General features: G+C 37.9%; 2 protein-coding genes across 2 annotated transcripts; one reads left to right on the top strand and one right to left on the bottom strand.

Annotated features, from left to right (window-relative positions):
• The first annotated feature begins 1451 nt into the window (after positions 1 to 1451).
• LOC134752090 (zinc finger protein OZF-like) lies at positions 1452 to 9487 on the top strand. Its single transcript, XM_063687651.1, has 3 exons — positions 1452 to 1649; positions 3640 to 3769; positions 5736 to 9487. Exons 1-3 carry the CDS (start codon positions 1467 to 1469, stop codon positions 6974 to 6976), a joined length of 1554 nt encoding a protein of 517 aa, XP_063543721.1. The 5' UTR covers positions 1452 to 1466; the 3' UTR covers positions 6977 to 9487.
• A 3017-nt stretch (positions 9488 to 12504) lies between these two features.
• Positions 12505 to 19760, bottom strand: LOC134752269 (zinc finger protein 664-like). The gene is made up of 3 exons (XM_063687905.1): positions 19270 to 19760; positions 17556 to 17705; positions 12505 to 15900 (listed from the first exon to the last, which is right to left on the bottom strand). The coding sequence occupies exons 1-3, from the start codon at positions 19499 to 19501 to the stop codon at positions 14972 to 14974; spliced, it is 1311 nt and encodes a 436-aa protein (XP_063543975.1). The 5' UTR covers positions 19502 to 19760; the 3' UTR covers positions 12505 to 14971.
• Between the last annotated feature and the right edge of the window lie 723 nt (positions 19761 to 20483).

The following is a 20483-nucleotide window of genomic DNA, read 5'->3' as shown; positions in this document are numbered from 1 at the left end:
CCCTAACATGATTGTTATGCAGCTAAATTAAGAAGAAGTTTAAAAATGGCTGACCTCAGACTCCTACCTACCTACGTAATTTGGGCGGATAATTTTACAAATAATGTTTTGTTAATTTGCGTAAATAATTGTGATATTTTTATTGAAATCGTTTGATTCTACATTGCTTTGAGTGTAACGTAATTTTACGATGTTATTCTCACATATTGCGTTAAGAGGAAGGTGTAAAATACCGTACTTACGTGTGAAAGGTTATGATCTCATATTTTTGCTCAGAGCGGCTATTACAGCCGATTACAGAATAATTCACCAGTATTTTATCAAAGTTCAAAACGCTAACCATCACTATATTTCATAAGAGAAAGCACAATTTCATACAAAACAACGATAATTAAACAAGCAACGAACAAACATGACATGTCACGTACTTATTTGTTTGCCACAACCTCGGTTGTGGCAGCGGTGGAAAAGTGAAACTATGACAAGGACAAACAATAACAGCGCGTTCTCTGCTACTCCTACTGAAAGATACATAAGACTATCCCGTTCGGTCATTTTCCCCCACTCCTCATGACCGATCCAGTTATACTAGATTCATGGTATGAGACAATTTTATGATAATTGAAAACTTATGGATGGTATAGAAAGGATGCCAATCTCCTATGGCAGAATTGTTGCAAAAGTGACCGCTTTCAGCTTTAAATAATAGTTCCTAATCTCTCCGGTGGCGCTAGTTAGGCTCTGGGACATGAGTATAACATGAACCATATAAGGCAACAAATAACCCGACCAAATTACGTAGGTTGTTTTTGGTAGTATTTCGGTGTATGGTGGCGCCGCCTAATTACTGTTTTTTGATGGACACTTTTCATACATAGAGATTTGGCTCCTTTATATAGTCTCCATGTTGAAAACAATTCCCTCTTAACGTTCCGTTGCACGCAAGAAAGGATACTACTGCCATAGATGGCAGAATCCTATAGATGAGCTGTACGCATGCACCCATGAGGGACAGAACATACGCAATGCGACAAAATGATTAGTCGAGTTTTTTTGTTGCTTACTAAATTTACTACTGCAAATACTGATTGATAACTGTTTGGATTGATTGTGTAGAGGAGACATTATAAAGACGGGACGATACGTAATCTGTGGGTCAATAGGATTGGGTAACACATGTATTGATTTCATTAATTCATTTGTCACGTCACAGTGACATTCGACCGAAAATCGATCTAATCCTTTTTTATGTCTATGTGTTAAAACTCTTAATTAATGTAGAAAAATAGGGTTTTAAGGTTCTCTTCATGGTCTAGGAGGTATAAAAACATTATTCTAACAATCTATGTAATTATTTTCATTATTCAGAAGCTTAATCTCCATTAATTGTTTGTAAGGAAAATGAATGTTTATTTAGACTAAATCTCCATTAAAATTTCCAAATTCAATAGGAACAGCAAGTAAATATGTCTGAAAAGGAAACAGAGCCAATAGACGACGAAACGAGGGTAGAAACAGTAATAGTTAAGAATGAGTTAGACTGTACTGAAGAAAAAGGTCAGGAAAAATTTAAAGATATTGCTGTAGAAAAGGGGAGGGGGGGAAAATCATCAGATATGGAGGTGAAGATGGAGATAGTGTGTGTAAAGGTAAAATATCTTTACTTATTACATTCTTAGCTTCTGCATGCAATTTTGTCGATGTGTTTACGGGTCTACCGGGTTTATATTAGAAATAACTCCAAATGTAAAATGAATAAGTGACAATTGACTTGCAAAAGTACAAAAGAAGCTGCATATATATACTGCCAGCATCCACGGAGGTGTGCTTTCTTGCGAACACTATGTGAATGATGTTAATGATTGATAAAAACTGGCCAAGTGCGATTCGGACTCGCGCACGAAGGGTTCCGTACCATTACGCAAAAAACGGCAAAAATATCACGTTTGTTGTATGGGCGCCCCACTTAAATATTTATTTTATTCTGTTTTTAGTATTTGTTGTTATACCGGCAACAGAAGTACATCATCTGTGAAAATGTCAACTGTTTAGCTATCACGGTTCATGAGATACAGCCTGGTGACAGACAAACAGACGGACAGCGGAGTCTTAGTAATAGGGTCCCATTTTTACCCTTCGGGTACGGAACCCTAAAAACTATCCTATGTCCTTCCTCGGGCATCAAACTATCTCATCATCATCATCATATCAGCCCTTTATCGCCCACTGCTGAGCATAGGCCTCTCTTCCAGTACGCCACTTGTCCCGGTCCTGAGCTAATCTGATCCAGAAGTGACCCGCAATCTTCCGGATGTCATCGACCTAACGAACAAACTATCTAAATACCAAATTTCATTCAGTAATCAGTAATATATTGCTTTCATAGGTACAATAAGGTCTTACATTAAAATTGGTATAGTGGTTTTAGCATGAAGAGGTAACAGACAGACAGACATTTCATTTATAATATTAAGTAGGGATTTTAACCACTGGTTTCAAGTATTGTATTGCATTGCACGTACAGTGTGTTTGACTTTTTCTTTTTGCCTGAAATTAATTTTATTATTTATTAAGAAACAAACAGTCTTATAAAACAGATGAGTATTTAAAGTAACATTTTTCTGGCAATAGACCTATAGTTTCCTATATGTAAACGACTATTAATAAAAACTTATTACTAAGTACAAATGACAAACAATACATGCATATTGTACGTATAGTCCGACAAGAAATTGCAGAAAATTAAGAGATTTTTATATGAAGTATATTTTTACAAATAAGGTTGACGAATCAACTTTTAGAACACCGATTTCGTGTTTTAGACTCCCTAGCAAAGAAAAATCAATATTTCAAAAACCATGTTGATGTTTTTATTAGGGTTCCGTACCCAAAGGGTAAAAACGGGACCCTATTACTAAGACTCCGCTGTCCGTCTGTCTGTCTGTCACCAGGCTATATCTCATGAACCGTGATAGCTAGACAGATGATGTATTTCTGTTGCCGCTATAACAACAAATACTAAAAAGTACGGAACCCTCGGTGCGCGAGTCCGACTCGCACTTGACCTTGGTTTTTTTGTTTACACGGGCATTGTTAGATACATAAGTATTTAATTAACACATTAAAATTAACAACTTGATCAGATAAAAGTTAGATTTTGTACGGTAACGCAGCAGAAAAATACCAAAATGGTGTGTCCCTGATTTTTGTATGTGAGAAAACTTTTTTCTGCTGCGAGTTTTAATAATGCCTGTGTAAACAAAAAAGTAAAAAAAAAATTATTCCCTTGATTTTTCGTCTTTTGACGACTGGTCTGGCCTAGTGGGTAGTGACCCTGCCTGTGAAGGTGATGGTCCTGGGTTCGAATCCCGGTAAGGGCATTTATTTGTGTGATGAGCACAGATAGTTCCTGAGTCTTGGATGTTTTCTATGTATTTATGTATTTGTATATTATATATATCTTTGTCTGAGTACCCATAACACAAGCCTTCTTGAGCTTACTGTGGGACTTAGTCAATCTGTGTAAGAATGTCCTATAATATTTATTTATTCTATGTTAAGGAGTCTAGGACTAGGACACGAAATTAAGTGTTCTAAAAGTTAATTCACCCGTAAACCAATATTATTCTATTCTAAAAGGAGGAACCACACTGGGACGGAGAAAGCGAGGCGGCTGAACAAGCGGGCTTGGACAGCGACCTCAACGTTGAAGAGGACGGTGTGCTTGGAACAGGATCTGTGCAGGAACCTGGAGCAGCATTTGTGAATGGTAAGTCTTTTTAGGGTTCCGTACCCAAAGGGTAAACGGGACCCTATTACTCAGGTATTCTTTCAATCTCGGAAATAGATAGATATCACTGGGGGTGAGATCTGGTGGATGCTTAAGGATATCGAACTTAGCACTACGAATTGCGGCCATTGCAACGGCGGACTTGTGTGTCGGGGCATTGTCCTGGTGGAACAGCACAACTTTCGAGAGTTTACCTCGCCGTTTTTCGCGGATCTCATTGCGCAATGTTGCTATTTGTTTGGATTTGGATACTCAATCATTACTACCCCTTTACCATCCCAAAAAACAGAGCCCATGACCTTACCGGCAGATGGGCCCACCTTGAATTTCTTCGGAGTTGGAGATGACGGCCTTTTCCGTGTCATAGACTGCAGTTTCGTTTCAGGGTCGTAATGATGGAGCCATGTTTCGTCCATTGTTATTCGCGCCAATTAAAGTTCCCGGTCTTGCTGTATTAGGTCCAAAGCTTCTTGACACATCAAGACTCTAGTTTGTTACTGCGTGTCAGTAAGCATTCTTGGTACCCAACGCGCAGATACTTTTTTCATACCCAAGCGTTCATGTATAATATTATGCACGCTCCCCGTTGAAATCTTTACATTTTCTGCGAAAACGAACCGTGATTCGACGATCCGCTTTAACTAAGTTTTCGACTTTTTTCACAATTTCTTCAGTTACTGCTGTAGTAGGGCGTCCGGAGCGGGGGTCGTCCATGGTCGATGTTCTTCCACGTCTAAATTCGGCGCATCAACGTGCGACTGTCGAATACGGAGGAACATTAGACCCTAAAATTCTAATCTAAATTGACTTGGTCCGTAGAATTTTTTTTCAAACCCAAGTATTTGATAACGGCGCGCAGTTCAATTTTCTCCATTTTCGCTAACGTACTCAATAGCATTGCAAAGAAATTACCGTAATTTTTTTTTTAAACAAAAGACAGTTCGTTTTTTTTTCATAGCAATCAGCTAGATAGATTAGCTTTACCGGCCAGTATTTAATTTTATAATATTGAAAGAGTTTGCATCTCATTCTCACTTTATATTGAACGCCCCTCGTATGTCATTTTCCTCCCTTATGACACAATCTACAATTTCACATCACCCATTCGAAAAAGGGCTTTTTCTTCCCTGCTAGGAGGGATCAAAGTGGCACTTTTCTACCCTGCTAGGAGGGATCAAAGTGGCACTTTTCTACCCTGCTAGGAGGGATCAAAGTGACAATTTTCTGTTTTAGGGCACTTTTTTTGTGCATACAATTTTTTTAGCTTAAATAATATTCTGGAACATCATAATTTCCTTAAAAAATGATTTCCAGCACCTTGGGCTTTATAGTTCGTTTTTTTAGCATTAGAAAGAAAGTAGAGTAAAACCAAGAAAAGACTGCAACGGTTTTAATAGTACATGCAGTGCAAGTGTTACTTATTCGTCATAATTTCATAGAAGTTTGATGCTTAAAATAACACTTGCACTGCGTGTGTTGTCAAAATCGTTGCAGACTTATCTTGGTCTAACTCTAAGCGATCTTGACGTGTCTTTTTATTAAAAATTACTTTTGAAAAATAACACAGCAAATATATAATCGATTATAAATAATTATAAACGATCTATATACGATCTTTTACATTCTTTTAAATAAATAATTAAATAAAAATGTTATTTATTTAGGTATCAACCCATTACATTAAAATATAATAATAATTATTATAATTATTTAATTATTTTTATTTTGCTTTCATAAGTAATATAAACATATAAATAAATAAATAAATAAATTGAATTGAATTAAATTGAAATGAAACAATTTTTTTAAAAGCGTTTTCAATATTTTTATTTATTTTATTTTTATTTTGTTAACCTATTGTATATGAATTCTGTCAGATTTTGATTTTATGTTTTTTTTTTCTGTATATTTGATGATTTTTGATTAATTTAAAATTACCTTCCAGTTGCACTCGAAGAAAACACATGCAAAAAAGAGGCAGTTGAAGAATTCATTGTGCCAGATCAATTAGGGTGCTCCACTTGGGGCTCCACAGATAACAGCATGTTACTACAGATAACCAGACTCTCTACTTCCATGCACGAAGGAACTCTTTTCAGAAGGAGGTTCAAGGAAAGAAAGAAAAAAGGAAAAGTTAACACTGATCTCGAAGAGACTGGAAAATATCAATGTGATCTATGCAACAAGAAGTTTACAGTAAAAAAGTATTTGATTGGACATCTTAACTATCACAAGTATAAAAAACCGTTTCATTGCGGTATTTGTAACAAAACGTTTTCGTGTGAGACTTACGCGTCTGCGCACGAGAGGATTCACACTGGCGAGAAACCATACAGTTGCAAACTCTGCAATAAAGCGTTCAGGTGCTCTAGCCATCTGATTAAGCATGAAAGAACTCACACAGAAGACAAGCCGTTCTCATGTGAAATTTGTAAGAAGCAATTTAGAGAAAAAACCCAACTGAAGCTGCATGAGCTTTTACACAAAGGGGAAGAGGCGAAACAGTATTCGTGCAAGTTTTGTCCAAAGAAGTTCATACACATGTATAAGCTGACGATTCACGAGCGAAACCACACTGGGGTTAGACCGTTTGAATGTAAAACGTGCGGGCAGAGCTTTGTCCAAAAGTTCCAACTAGACAGTCATAACAGATTACACACCGGTGACAAGCCGCGTATATGCGAAATTTGCGGCAAGCATTTTATAACAAAGGCGGACTTAGTGAGACACGAGCGCATACACACTGGAACCAAGCCGTACAGCTGCGATTTATGCCAGCGGCAGTTCTCCCAAAAAGCGCATTTAAACTCTCACATGTTAGTTCACAGTGGGGATAAACCCTACTCGTGCGAAACATGCTCAAAGAAGTTCAGCTGCAAACCCTCATTGGTTATTCACTCCCGAGTGCACACGAACGAGAGACCGTACGCTTGCAGGGTATGCGGGAGGCAATTCAAACAGGGTGGCGTCAGGAGGAGGCACGAAGCGACTCACACGCGAGACAAAACCATTGTCTGTGAAGTATGTAACGAACATTTCGCCCTCAAAAGGGAGCTGAAGAAACACCAAAGAGTGCACTTGGTGTACACTTGTGATATATGCAATAAGGAGTTTAGGGATAAATTCAATTTTAATAGACATGTGCAGACGCATAGTGAACAAGCGGAGGAAAACGAGGAAAACTAATGGTGATATTTAATCTTCCAAGCAGGGATGTTGCGGATGCCGATTTTTTTACCATCCGCGGATGCGGATGCGGATTTTTAAAGGCTCACATCCGCGGATGCAGATGTCGAGATTAGGCACATAAAAAACGTCAAATTAATTTTTATTAATTTAACACTATTAATTTTTATTTAAAAAAAACGAGACTTTTAGTCTTTGAACAAGAATATAGGTGCCCCACAATCGCATTACCATACTAAAGTCCAAATAAAACAAACTTCACTTCTTGTCGCTGTCCGTCATAGGCTGTGCTCGATCGACGAATCAGAAAAACGAAACGAGATTCCTATTGGCTAATGACGAAATTACCTAGCACTTACGCCGCCGCTAAGACGTTCCTGTACCTACCTGTTCCACATCCGCATCCGCATTAAGCTCCGCATCGATTTTATGCGGATGCGGATGTTGAAAATAATGCGGAAGTTCCGCGGTTGCGGATGCGGATGCGAATATTCGCAACATCCCTGCTTCCAAGTCCCAGAGTCCTTTTAAAAGGACATCGGGACTTAGGTTTACTTGGGAAATACAGGGATACTTTGCACACTACTGTTATCCAGAATTAGGAGTAAACTGACAGCAGTTTTTTTTTAATGTAAAAATATTATTCAAGAATGTAGCTAACATATGTAGTGCATTATTGTTTTCCATCGTGTTTTCTCGGACACGTTCGTATTTGTCATGCTACTTCAGTTAAGCTCAGTACTTTTTGTACCGAGACTGACTGAGATAGCAAGGCACGCGCGTACGTTTCCGTGAAAACTAAGGAAAATAATTATGCACTACATCTGTACATTAAAATAGCATCGTAAAGTAAAACATTCATGAACTTGGCCCGCTTTCTTGAGGGCAAAAACTTGCTAGTGCTAATGATTAAATAAATATCGACAAGTGTTAGTTTATTAATGTGACCATAGAGTAACTTATACTAGAGCGGTACTGTCATAGTAAATTTTGTAACCCCAGTAAATTCACTGCCATCTGTCGACACACTTTAAAACTAAAAATGAAGATTTATAAAAATACGATAAAATGTATTTAAATATGGATAAATGATTTTTTTTATTTGCATTATTTTTATGATTTTGAGCCATGTTCTTTCACTGATATACGTTAAAATTATAAATAACAAACGAAACCGTCAACGCCCTCTATACGAGTGTAGGCCAAAACTAGTGGCGCCCTCTGATCGAGAATCAAATTTTCGTGATTTTCGAGGTACGTTTTTTCCTTAGACTGTATCCATCTATTACGGAGTTATATCTATCTTTGATGTGACACAGTCTTTTACTCGCTTTTGTGAAGTATAATTTTTCACAATTCAGCCGCGTATTCGCTTCTAACGACAATCCCAAAATAACTAGTAAATAAAGTCGCGATCAAAATTTTAAACTAATTACAATGTACTGTCCGCGCGCGAATTCCGTGCACGGCTGAGGAATGTTAGGAATTCTGGGCGTCGTGACGGTGGTGTCATTTTGTACGTACGGGCGCGGCGCACCCCCCCCCACTTCCCCGACCTCCGAATGCACGGAATTGGCGCGCGGACAGTATATTAGGTTTTTATCAGTATAAAACAAGCTTTCAATCATGGCTAAGTTTTTTGTATTAAAAGCTTTGTGTTACATTTTATCAGTCAAAACCTTTGTGACAGAACTTATGACCTGACTAAGTATAAGGCCAAAAGTCGTTCTTAAATACTATATAAATTGATCAACCGCTTTAGGTACAGTCAAGTGCATAAATATATATACATTCCCAAAGTTTCAAAAATATGTGTACGGTCTTACACCTTAGACAATAAAGTCGTGTTCACATATTTTTGAGCCATTTGTCTGGATCGATATTTTTGCCTTCGACTGTACATAGTAGCATAGAGTAACTTATACTAGAGCGGTACTGTCATAGTAAATTTTGTAACCACAGTAAATTCACTACCATCTGTCGACACACTTTAAAACTAAAAATGAAGATTTATAAAAATACGATAAAATGTATTTAAATATGGATAAAATCATTTTTTTTTATTTGCATTAATTAATTATTGCATTAATTATTTTTATGATTTTGACCCATGTTCTTTCACTGATATGCGTTAAAATTGTTAAATAACAAACGAAACCGTCAACGCCATCTATACGACAGTTGGCCAAAGCTAGTAGCGCCCTCTGAACGAGAATCAAATTTTCTTGATTTTCGAGGCACGTTTTTTCCTTCGACTGTATCCATCTATTACGGAGTTATATCTATCTTTGATACTAGGAATCTCGGTTAAGACTTATTTGACAACCGCTTGAAGTACTACTATTTAGTAGGAATCTAGGTTTTTTTTTTTTTTCATGTTATCTATTATTCTTTTTTTGTCTTTCACTGATGAATTATTGCCAAAATGTTTTATTTTGTTTTATTTATTAAGTACAGCCACATCGTATGTATTACATATGTTGCATTAAATGTTGATCGAATCTAAGTATTATACATGTCTATGGTATGCTATAAATATCTTGTAAGTTGTGTAATTCAGTTATAGATAATATATGTTTGGTTTGAGTCGGAATAAATGTTTCTTATTAAATAATTGTCTTTTTATAGTTCTATACCTACCAAAAAAGGTAAAAAGGAACCCTCGCGGTGCTACTCTGTCCGTCCGACTGTCTGTCACATCATTATAGGGGACCGTACCACACTTCCGACAAAACCGAAATTTGACAGCGATTCAGGGTCCAATCATGATATCCCTTTCTAAATTATGACACTATCCCTTTCGGTTATTTAGGGTTGTCAATATTCAAGTCATTATCTTATCTGTGGTCGTGCACGCAAAGGGACGTCAAGTTGTGTCAACCCTAATGGCCGTAACACACCATCGCACCGCACCAAGGTCATTGTGCGACGCAACCATAAGTAAGAGCGAGAATGGATGCGTCGGACAATGACCTTGGTGCGGTGCGACGGTGTGTTACAACTTAATAATTGCATGGAGCTATGCTGAGCCGAGCGAAGCCGAGTTGGTCCGAAGTCAGGAGATAGGGATCGTGCATGAACGGTGGCAGCACAGAAGCCCCCATGTTTATTGGCGCGAAGTGTAAATGTCAAGCTTACGCTTCCAATGTAGCCCACAACATGGCAGAACCTACAATGCGCAAGAAAACGTACGTGAACTGTAGAGGGCAGCATTTGCTTTGGCGTGAAGTGTCAATTTACAGTTTATGATTCCGATTTAGGCCACAAGATGGCAGATCTTCCAGCGCGCACGGCCCCGTATTTTTCAAACAGCATGGTTACGGTGATAGATGCATCCAGTACATTTTTGCAAGACTGCGTTTTGCGGTTGTTATAAACTGTCGGGAATTGACATCTGTCACCGTACCCATGCTGTTTGAAAAATGCTTTAAATATCTCGAGATATATGAATATCAATTTGAAATATAGTCTGTCAAGCCATTTCCGTCAGTAAAAAAAGGGGCAAATTTAAAAAATGCAGGCGCGAAGGGTTATAGTCCCATAGGAAATTTGAACTTTTCTACTGACAAAATTGTTTGGCAGACTACAGTTAGGAACAAGGCTAATTCAGAGTATTCCAGAGGCATTGAAACTAATGTGCAGTTACTAACTGCTAAGCTAAGCTTCAACCCGCGTTTCGTCTGCGTGTGTAATGATGATCTCCGTGATAAAAATTATAATTGTGACATTTTCAACCAAAAGGTACCACATTGTCGCTTGTCAATAAGGTTGATTTCAAACTAAAGCTGTATGGAAATAGCGCCTTATTGACAACTGACAATAAGTACCCTATTGATTGAAAATGGCACGATTTATGATACAGGAGGCAAACGAACAGACGGATCACCTGATAGTAAGCGATTACCGCCGTCCATGGACACCCGTAACACCGGAGGGGTTGTGAGTGCGTTGCCTGCCTTTATGATGGGAGTACGCTCTTTTTTTGAAGGTCGTATCGGTCCGGAAATACCGCAGGCGACAGTTCATTCCACAGTTTAGCTGTGCGAGGCAGGAAGTTTCTGGAGAAACGCACAGTTGAGGACTGCCAACCATCTAAATGGTGAAGATGGTAATGTTGTCGCGTAGGGCGATGGTGAAAAGCGGCAGGGATTAATCCGAACACTTACTCGGAGCACTCCGCGTTATACATGCGATAGAAAATGCAGAGCGAGGCCACATCTATACTCAAATTATTACATACATGTGTTGTGTTCCTGCCGGTGAGTAAGGTTGCCAGAGCTCAACGAGCGTGCGGAGTGTTAGGATCGGCAACGCGCATGTGTACGCAGGCGTCCATAGGCTACGATGACTACTTACCACCAGCCTGGTCGTATGCTTGTTTTCCACCGATGTAGTATTAAAAAATACCAAATTTCATCTACACTGGTTCAGCATGAGGAGGTAATGGCCTAATGGGGTTGGCCGTTCGAAGTAGTTTACAGATGGCGCTAGCATAGGTATTACCTATCTATCCTACGATTAGTGATTTTTTTATGGCCTGGATGCTAGGCAAACTACCCTTTAATTTGATTTGATTTATACATGTGTAATTTTACTATGATTGATTTATATAAACTTAATAATTTTAGGAATAAGGTTTAATCTACAATTTGAATTATTTATAATGTAATTTAATTTATTGTATTTATGTAGTTTAGGTTTAAGATAAAGTTAAGTTACATATCAACAGCTAACACAAATGCAAAGGAGCCTCGTCTGCCAACAAACCACTGTGTGGTTTGGCAGAAGAAAATATGTATTTAGTTGTAAGTAAGATCTTTGAATAAACGTTTTTTTTTTTTTCTTTTTTTAATAATATGACTGAGTACAATTGGTAGTTTAAGAAATGATTTAAATTATAGTTTGACATGCGTGAATTAATATAATGTAATTTAATAATATGATTTATTGTAGTATGTAAGTGCTTTGGTTTAGAACTGTAAATTTGCATATTTGGAAATAAATAAAATAAAATATAGGCAAAGCTCATAAAACAAAACAACAGACAGACAAGTAAAACATATACTGGCGCCATCTATAAGAAGTGACAGGAGTGGCAGAAATACAAACTTAATTCGTGAGAACAAAAACTAATTATAATCATCGTTTATTGTAACACAATTGTTCAACCTAGATATATGTCGCGTTCCATGCCTAGAGGGTCCTTAAGCCGGATTCACATTTGTCTGCCATGTCGTGTTGTGTGGTGACGCGTGACGGCAATCGGTTTCATACATTTAATATGGTTGCAGGACTTCCGGTTCGAACGCCATCTTGATAGTAGCCTCGTGTTTATTCCTTTGTTTTTTGCTCATTAATATTTTAACTATAAAACTCCCGTGAGACTCAAACATATTAGATTATTTTAAACCGGGTCACTCACGTATTATTAAGTCGAATAGCTCGACATGTTTCGGTCCGGGTTCGACTTAATAATACGTGAGTGACCCGGTTTAAAATAATCTAATATGCTCATTAATATTGTTTAAAGTGTAATATCGATAGCTTTATTATACAATAATCTAATGTGGTAGTGTGCAGTGAATGGAGAATTAATCTCAAAGCGTGTTTAACCACCATTTTGGAGTCAACGGCCGGTAGTCCACGTGCTTCTCGTAAAATCCAGCTATCGGTTTTACGAGACAACTACAACAACCACCGAACAGCGTCGTGCTCTAAGAGCATTTATTTCGTTCCTACCCTTTTACGTGACATTGGCTACGGGCAACACCGCCCTCAAGTCCATCAAGAAAAGAAGAATATGGTTGCGTGCACATTTGTCTGACGCAGCGTGCATGCGTGACCACACAACACGACAGACAAATGTGAATCCGGCTTTATGCTACATGTGCATAAGGACTTCTCTCATGGAAATACACATATTTTACCAAGATACGTAGATATTTACTAATTAATCTACCAGAAGATATGTATAAAAACAGTCTCGAAAATTAAAATAGGTGTAAAAACGCGTTCAATAAATTTAATATTATACATAAAGGCCGGGAATGTGTTATGGCAAGTGTTATTTTTTTTTATTTAGGCAACAAACAGTCATATACAAAAATGATGTAATAATAAGCAATGTGTTAATAGACCTTGAGTGCCCTACCTTAATTAAATAATTTCTAATCTAAAGTAGCTAGTGTAGGAGCAGTAAGCGGAAAACAAAGTTATCATTAATTAACAAACTTATCAGTAACTTGAAGTGTATCTATAGGTATATTCATTCATCCATGTATATGTATGCACGGGCAGGTTGCTTACTCGTACATACACTCATAATTAATTTTATATGATTATACCTGCTATCTGTTTACCTAACTTCTCTTTCTTATTATATCTAGTATACTAACTTTATATAATGAAATATTAAACATGCAGTTTGAGCGAAGTGATACATAAAGTTTACACCACGCATAAACTTTATGAGTTTCTGTGGCGCTTCTTTAAGTTTTTTGTACTGAAACTGGTATCGCGGATGTGGGTGTGAAGGCCGCCAAGCTCAAGTGGGATTGGGCGAAACACATCTATAGGGCCAAAATAGCGACCGAATGGGGACCACAGATCCGAGGCAGAGGCAGGCCAAAAAGGAGATGGCGTGACGACTTGGACTTTTTTGTGGCGACTGGCGGGAGCATGCACAAACCCGTGGGAAGTGGTGGAAGACAGGGGGAGGCCTTTGCCCAGCAGAGGGACACAATATAGCAAGGGCCTGACACTCTTTGATAGAGAAAGATAGTCTTATTGCGATTCATATAAGAGGAAAGAGAAAATAGTGCCATGCTTTGTCCTCACCGACCGGGTGGCATCATAGGTAGGAGGCGATGGTGAAATACCGAAATTTATAAGAGTGAAAGAGAAAAAATCGTATACTGCCCAAATTTTATATGAATATTCTTACCCTGGTCGCTCGGTGGCGCGTCTATAACTACTTGTATATACTATGTCTATGCAATATAGGCTTTGTATTTTAAAAAAAATTGCACCATTGTAAAAAAACTATGTTATAAAATAATACAGCCAGGATATGACATACATTTTCTTAAACTAAGTATTATTATAATAACTTATTTAATAATTATACCCATGGACAAATTTAGAGGAACGCAAAAAGTTTTAATTACTGGATTACAGCACCTAAAGTAATTTCAAAATTTGTAATTAAACTTTTTCTGCGTTCCTCTAAATTTGTCCATAAGTATACTTAACTAGTTTTATAGTCTTAAGATATCAATACTGCGTTACTTAACAAAATAATCAGTGAGAAAATCTGTAACTGTTAAAATCTTTATAAAAATCGGGATGTAAATATAATATTTCACGACCAAATAATGAGGGCTTTCACATTAGATATATTTATAATATTAGCGTAGAGAACTCTAGTTTATATTTTTGTTTTTTATTTGGTATTGGTTACCATGTTTTTTTCTGTCAATCATGTCTAATTCTAATATGTTAAAAATTGGTAAAGTGTGTCGTGTTTGATAAAATACTTAAAGTTTGCATCTATCTCAATTTCTCTTTTTGAAACCTAAAACATCATTATCCTCGTCGCGTTGTCCCGGCATTTTTGCCACGGCTCATGGGAGCCTGGGGTCCGCTTGGTAACTAATCCCAAGAATTGGCGTAGGCACTATAGTTTTTACGAATGCGACTGCCATCTGACCCAACCCAGAGTGTAAACTAGGTCTCATTGGAGGCATTGGGATTAGTCCGGTTTCCTCACGATGTTTTCCTTTACCGAAAAGCGACTGGTAAACATCAAATGATATTTCGTACATAAGTTCCGAAAACCTAAAACATATATTACATAAAATAATACTACTTGCACTTGGCGGGCCATAATTCTGTAACTTAATTTATATAAAATGAAGTTTTATTCTATTCTATTAGGATTCCGACTAACACACGAACACATAAAAAAAAATAGATGTATGTAGTGCCGTCATTATCTTAATTGCCGCTTATTACATCTATATGGTCGCCGGGCACTTGCGAAAGGGGGCCAGTGTTCGTCAATTGTGCTTGGTGTAAGTGGCCCTTTTTGTGTTCTAGTAAACTGCTTTTAAACACACTACCAAAATTACATTGGTCGCATCTGTAGGGTTTTATACCAGTATGTGTCATTTCATGTGCCTTTAAATGCCCTCTTTGGGCACTAGTGTAACTACAGTAAGTACATTTGTATGGCTTTTCACCAGTATGTTTTCTTTCATGGACTTTTATACTACTTTTTAGATAACTAGCGTAATCACAGTAGTTACACGTGTATGGTTTCTCGCCAGTGTGAGACCGTTCATGAACATTTATATCGCTTTTATGGGCACTCGCGTAGCTACAGTAGTTACATTTGTATGGCTTTTCACCAGTGTGTATTCTTTCATGGGTTGTCAAATGACTTTTATTGGCAACTCTGAAGCCGCAGTATTTACACTCGTAAGGCTTTTCACCTGTGTGTGTTCTTACGTGGAGATTTAATGCACATCTCTTGGCACTGGCGTAAGTACAGTAGTCGCACTGATAAGGCTTTTCACCAGTGTGTATTCGTTCGTGTGTTTTTAGAACTTTGCTTGTGGAACTAGTGTAACTGCAATAGTTACACTTGTAAGGTTTTTCACCAGTGTGTATCCTCTCGTGTACTTTGATAATACTTTTCATACATGCAGCGTAGCTACAGTACGAGCATTTGTGTGGTTTTTCGACTTTTTCGACAGTATGTGTACTTTGATGATTGTGTAAATACTCTTTCTTGTTACTGGAGAAAGTACAATAGGCACATTTATATCGCATCTCTGTAAGATGCTTTTTCTGATGTTCAAGTGGAATTTCATTCTTTATAGATTCTTCTGGTAGCGTCGTTATGTTTTTATGTTGAGCGCGATCTGGAATACATAGAAAATATTATTAGCGCACAGGAATAAATAAATAAATAAACATATCTGTATAAATAAACTTTTTAGTTTTAAACTAGTTTCTAAGACAGTGCTACGCGCTTCCACGGTGACAATGTACCAAATTTTTATGTAACACTATAACCAGTTTCCTTTAAGTAAAATGAGCTAACTTAAGGTTTTAAGGCACTTTCCCTCCAGGGCCCATTTTTTTTCCACCCAGTATACCTATATGCGCGTGCAATACAGATAGCAAAGAGGATATAATAGGATAGAGCGGTACTGTCATAGTAAATTTTGTAACCACAGTAAATTCACTGCCATCTATCGACACACGATTAAAACTAAAAATAAAAATATCAAAAAATGTATTTATATATGGATAAATGTTTTTTTTTAATTTGCAATATTTGCATTAATTATTTTTATATGATTTTGACCCATGTCCTTTCACTGATATGCGAATACGTTAAAATTGTTAAATAACAAACGAAACCGTCAACGCCATCTATACGAGAGTAGGCCAAAGGTGGTGGCGCCATCTGATCGAGAATCAAATTTTCTTGGATTTTCGATGCACGTTTTTTCCTTAGACTGTAACCATCTATTACGGATCAATCAATCAATCAATAATTTATTGCAAGAACATAGTATTACATAAGTAGATAAACATTTAAAAGAAGCGTGTCTTATGTTCTACCAGAGAAGGCATGCAATATTTACAATATTTATTTACAAGTACAATAAGAGGCGAACAATGTATACACTACCACCAAAATATCACAGAAAATTAAATGTCAAGATATTACACAAAAATAAATTTCATAGCGACCTTCCCCTGTGTCTTAAGCGCAAACTCATCGACATGTGTATCCTGCCTATCCTAACCTACGGTGCTCAAACATGGTCATTAACTAAGGCGTTAAAGTCCAAACTCAAGGTTTGCCAGCGAGCGATGGAGCGCAGTATACTAGGTGTTCGCAGAACTGATAGAATCAGAAACACGGAACTGCGCTCCAGAACTCGAGTTGTAGATGTAGGTGTCCAGACCGCTAAGCTTAAGTGGGACTGGGCTGGGCATGTCTGCCGCATGCACCCTGAAAGACCGAGTACCGAGTGGGACCCACGGAACACCATAGATGGTGCTGGCCGGGGTGCAGGCAGGCCGAAAAGGAGATGGCGGGACGACTTAGACGCATTTTATCCGGATTGGCGGGACACTACAAACGACAGGGTCGAGTGGAGGAAACGAGGGGAGGCCTTTGCCCAGCAGTGGGACACTAAATTAGGCTAGTAAAAAAAAAAAAAAAAAAAAAAAAAAAAAAAAAAAAAAAAAAAAAAAAAAAAAAAAAAAAAAAAAAAAAAAAAAAAAAAAAAAAAAAAAAATCATAGTCAAAACAGTATCTAACAATTTTATAGTATTAAATCAGAGTAACTTATGTCAGAAGTTAAAGTTAGTTGGGATCTTAGCAACTAGATATTAGGGTTATTTGCTAAATAGTCCTTTCCTGAGTAAAAGCATTTGTCTAGTAGCCATTCCGTAAGTGTTTTCTTGAAGCGGAGTTACATCTATCTTTGGAGATAGCAACGGGCGGGTCAATGTACAAAAATCTATATGAAAAGCGTATCTGCTTTATTAAACTTACTCTTTTTCTTTTCATTTCCTGTACTGTCTTCGCAAGTCGGGAAATGCTGGAACTCCTGAATGTTATCACCAATCCTGTATGTGCGGAGCTCCATGTCCACACGCATGTGTTCAAGTCGGACAGAGCAGGTCATCCCTGAGCCCATGGTTTCTGAAACGATGTTGAATTTACACCCACTGGAACCACAGTATAAATAATAGTACTACCGTACAGAAAGGAAACTTCCTACAAAACCGAAGTTTGAAAGCGGTTCAGGGTCGAATCATGCTATCCCTTTCTAATTTATGGCTTAGGGTTGTCAAAATTCAAGTCATTATCTTATTTGTGGTCGTGCACGCAAAGGGACGTCAAGTTGTGCCAACCCTAATAATTGCTAGCAATGCTGAGGCGAACGAGCCGAGTTTGCCCGAAGCGAGGAGTTTCGCACCCCTGCTCAAACAAACAATTGAAAACTTTGACATATCAATATCATTTTGAACATCGATCAATGTTTGCATTTAGTAGGAAATGTATTAACTCGTACAGCTCCTACTAATCACTAATCAATATGTAAACAGGCCCTGAGGCAAGTGTGTGGGCCTTATCGGATAAAAATAAATTGTGACGTTTTCAACCAAAAGGTACCACATTGTCGCTTGTTGATAAGGTTGATTTCTAATTGAAGCTATATGGAAAAAGCGCCTTACTGACAAGCGACAATAAGTACCCTTTTGGTTGAAAATGGCACAAATATTGATTATCACTAAAATAGAGTTAATTAGAATACCTTTGTCTTTGAGAAAGTGACTTAATTTAAGCTCAGGAATGCACCCTTGAAATAAGTAAGTAGGGTTATTGTGCTAGTTTTCGTCCACCTGACGAAATTTGAATATAAATCTACAATTGCATACGATTTGATCAATCAATAGAATGGTGTTGGCAACTGTCAAAGGTTTGCATAGATGGCGCCATCATAGCTTGCCCCTTTAAGTATGAGATTTGGCTCAAAGGGCTGGCATCTTAAAATTCCTAATAAAAAAAAACTGACACAATTCTAGGGATTGACAGGGCAAGCCAGCCCCATTTGTTGCTCCTTCTTAGCCAGCAATTATCTAAACCGCATGCTATTAGCTGCATCTGTAGAAGCCTTAACCAACATTTTAAAATTGCCACTATATAGAATTATAGGCATATATAGTGGCAGTAGTGACAGTATAGGAGGTGGCCTAGGGGTTCAAGGCGCTAGCCCGGATTGCCAAAGACGCGGTTCGAATCCGGCCTTCAGCACTGGAGGGCTTTGTCAATTTTTCTTTAATATATGCCGTCTATTTCAGTTTATAATTTATATATAGTAGTGTGACTGCTTACAACACAAATCAAAAATATTTAATAAAATAATTTGATTTGTTCCCAAAGTTGTGCACTATACATATAGAATATTATACACACACTACACATACACATACACACATACACATATTACACACATACCCATATTATACACTTCCTATCTAACCGCATAGTGAAAGTGTGGAACAGTTTGCCCGAGTCAGTGATCAGTGCACCCTCGATAAACTCTTTTAAAAACAAACTCGATGAACACTTTCAAAGACTACAAAACACAAGTGGACATTGATGTGCACGTATCAGCGTTAAGCTGCCTGTGCATTCACACATAATAATAATAATTATTATTAATAAATACTACGTTAGGAATAATAATTATACAACAAACCTTGGTGCATTACAACCACTTTCTTTTCAGGGCCCAACACATCTTTCACCTCATGTTCCTCATACAGACTCTGCTCAGCCTCTTCTACCTTCACCTGATGGTCTATCTGACCATTCTGTGCACTCTCAGCTTCTTCATAATCAGTGTAAAGGCTAGCAGCCGTTTCTTCTTCACTCACGCCCGGCGAGTCTTCGTCTTCGTTCTCGCATTCGTTCTTTATTCGTTCATTCATTCTTCTTTGCGACCGACTCAATATGCTCGGTGCTCGCTCTCAGCAGGACTTAAAATCCGTGTCCATCGGGCCGGGATATCTCGAAACGTAAAGGCTTCACTAGTAACTGCGGTTTCCAGCGATCGATTTAACGTTGTAACAAAAGGTAATGGTTAATGAACACGCGATTAACGATTTGTTGTTAGTTAATTTAGTTTAAATTCAAATCAATATCCAGAACTAAGAACCATCCAAAATCTGCAGAGCAGAAAATCGTTAAAAACAGAGAGATAAAGATCTACCGCGAGCAGGCGAGCACCGAAGTTCGCAAAGTGAGCATCTATCTTTTTTACGCCGATTAAGGCGTAATTAGAGTGACAGAGAAAGATGCCCGCAATTGACTGTTGACTTCTGGCACTGACATTGACAGGAGTCCAATCGGTTAATGCGCAGCCTTATAATGCACGACCAATAATCGACAGCCACTTTTTGGGTCGAGCTTTATCGCTCGTCAGGTCAGAGGGTCTACCGCAAAGAGTAGTATGATATATGTCTACCGCGAAACTCAAAAATCTAAAGTTCGTTAACTGCCTCTCTGTCGATCGAATGTGCAAGTGATTGAGAACAAGAGGGTCTACCGCGAACCACTCCAGTCACACTTACGTACGAATTTACAAGTGCGACAGAAAGGAAACACGTCGAAAGTGGTTCGCAGTAGGCTCTTAGATGAAAATAAACCGGCCAAGTGCGAGTCACTCGCGCGCGAAGGGTTCCGTACCTTTACGCAAAAAACGGCAAAAAAAAATCCGTTTGTTGTATGGGAGCTCACTTAAACATTTATGTTATTCTGTTTTTAGTATTTGTTGCAACAGAAATCCATCATCTGTGAAAATTTCAACTGTCTAGCTATCACGGTTCATAAGATACAGCCTGGTGACAGACAGACGGACAGTGGAGTTTTAGTAATAGGGTCCTGTTTTTACCCTTTGGGTACGGAACCCTA

Source organism: Cydia strobilella, chromosome 24 (assembly GCF_947568885.1).
Source record: "Cydia strobilella chromosome 24, ilCydStro3.1, whole genome shotgun sequence".
NCBI classification, from domain to species: domain Eukaryota; kingdom Metazoa; phylum Arthropoda; class Insecta; order Lepidoptera; family Tortricidae; genus Cydia; species Cydia strobilella.
This window is presented reverse-complemented; position numbering and strand designations above follow the sequence as displayed.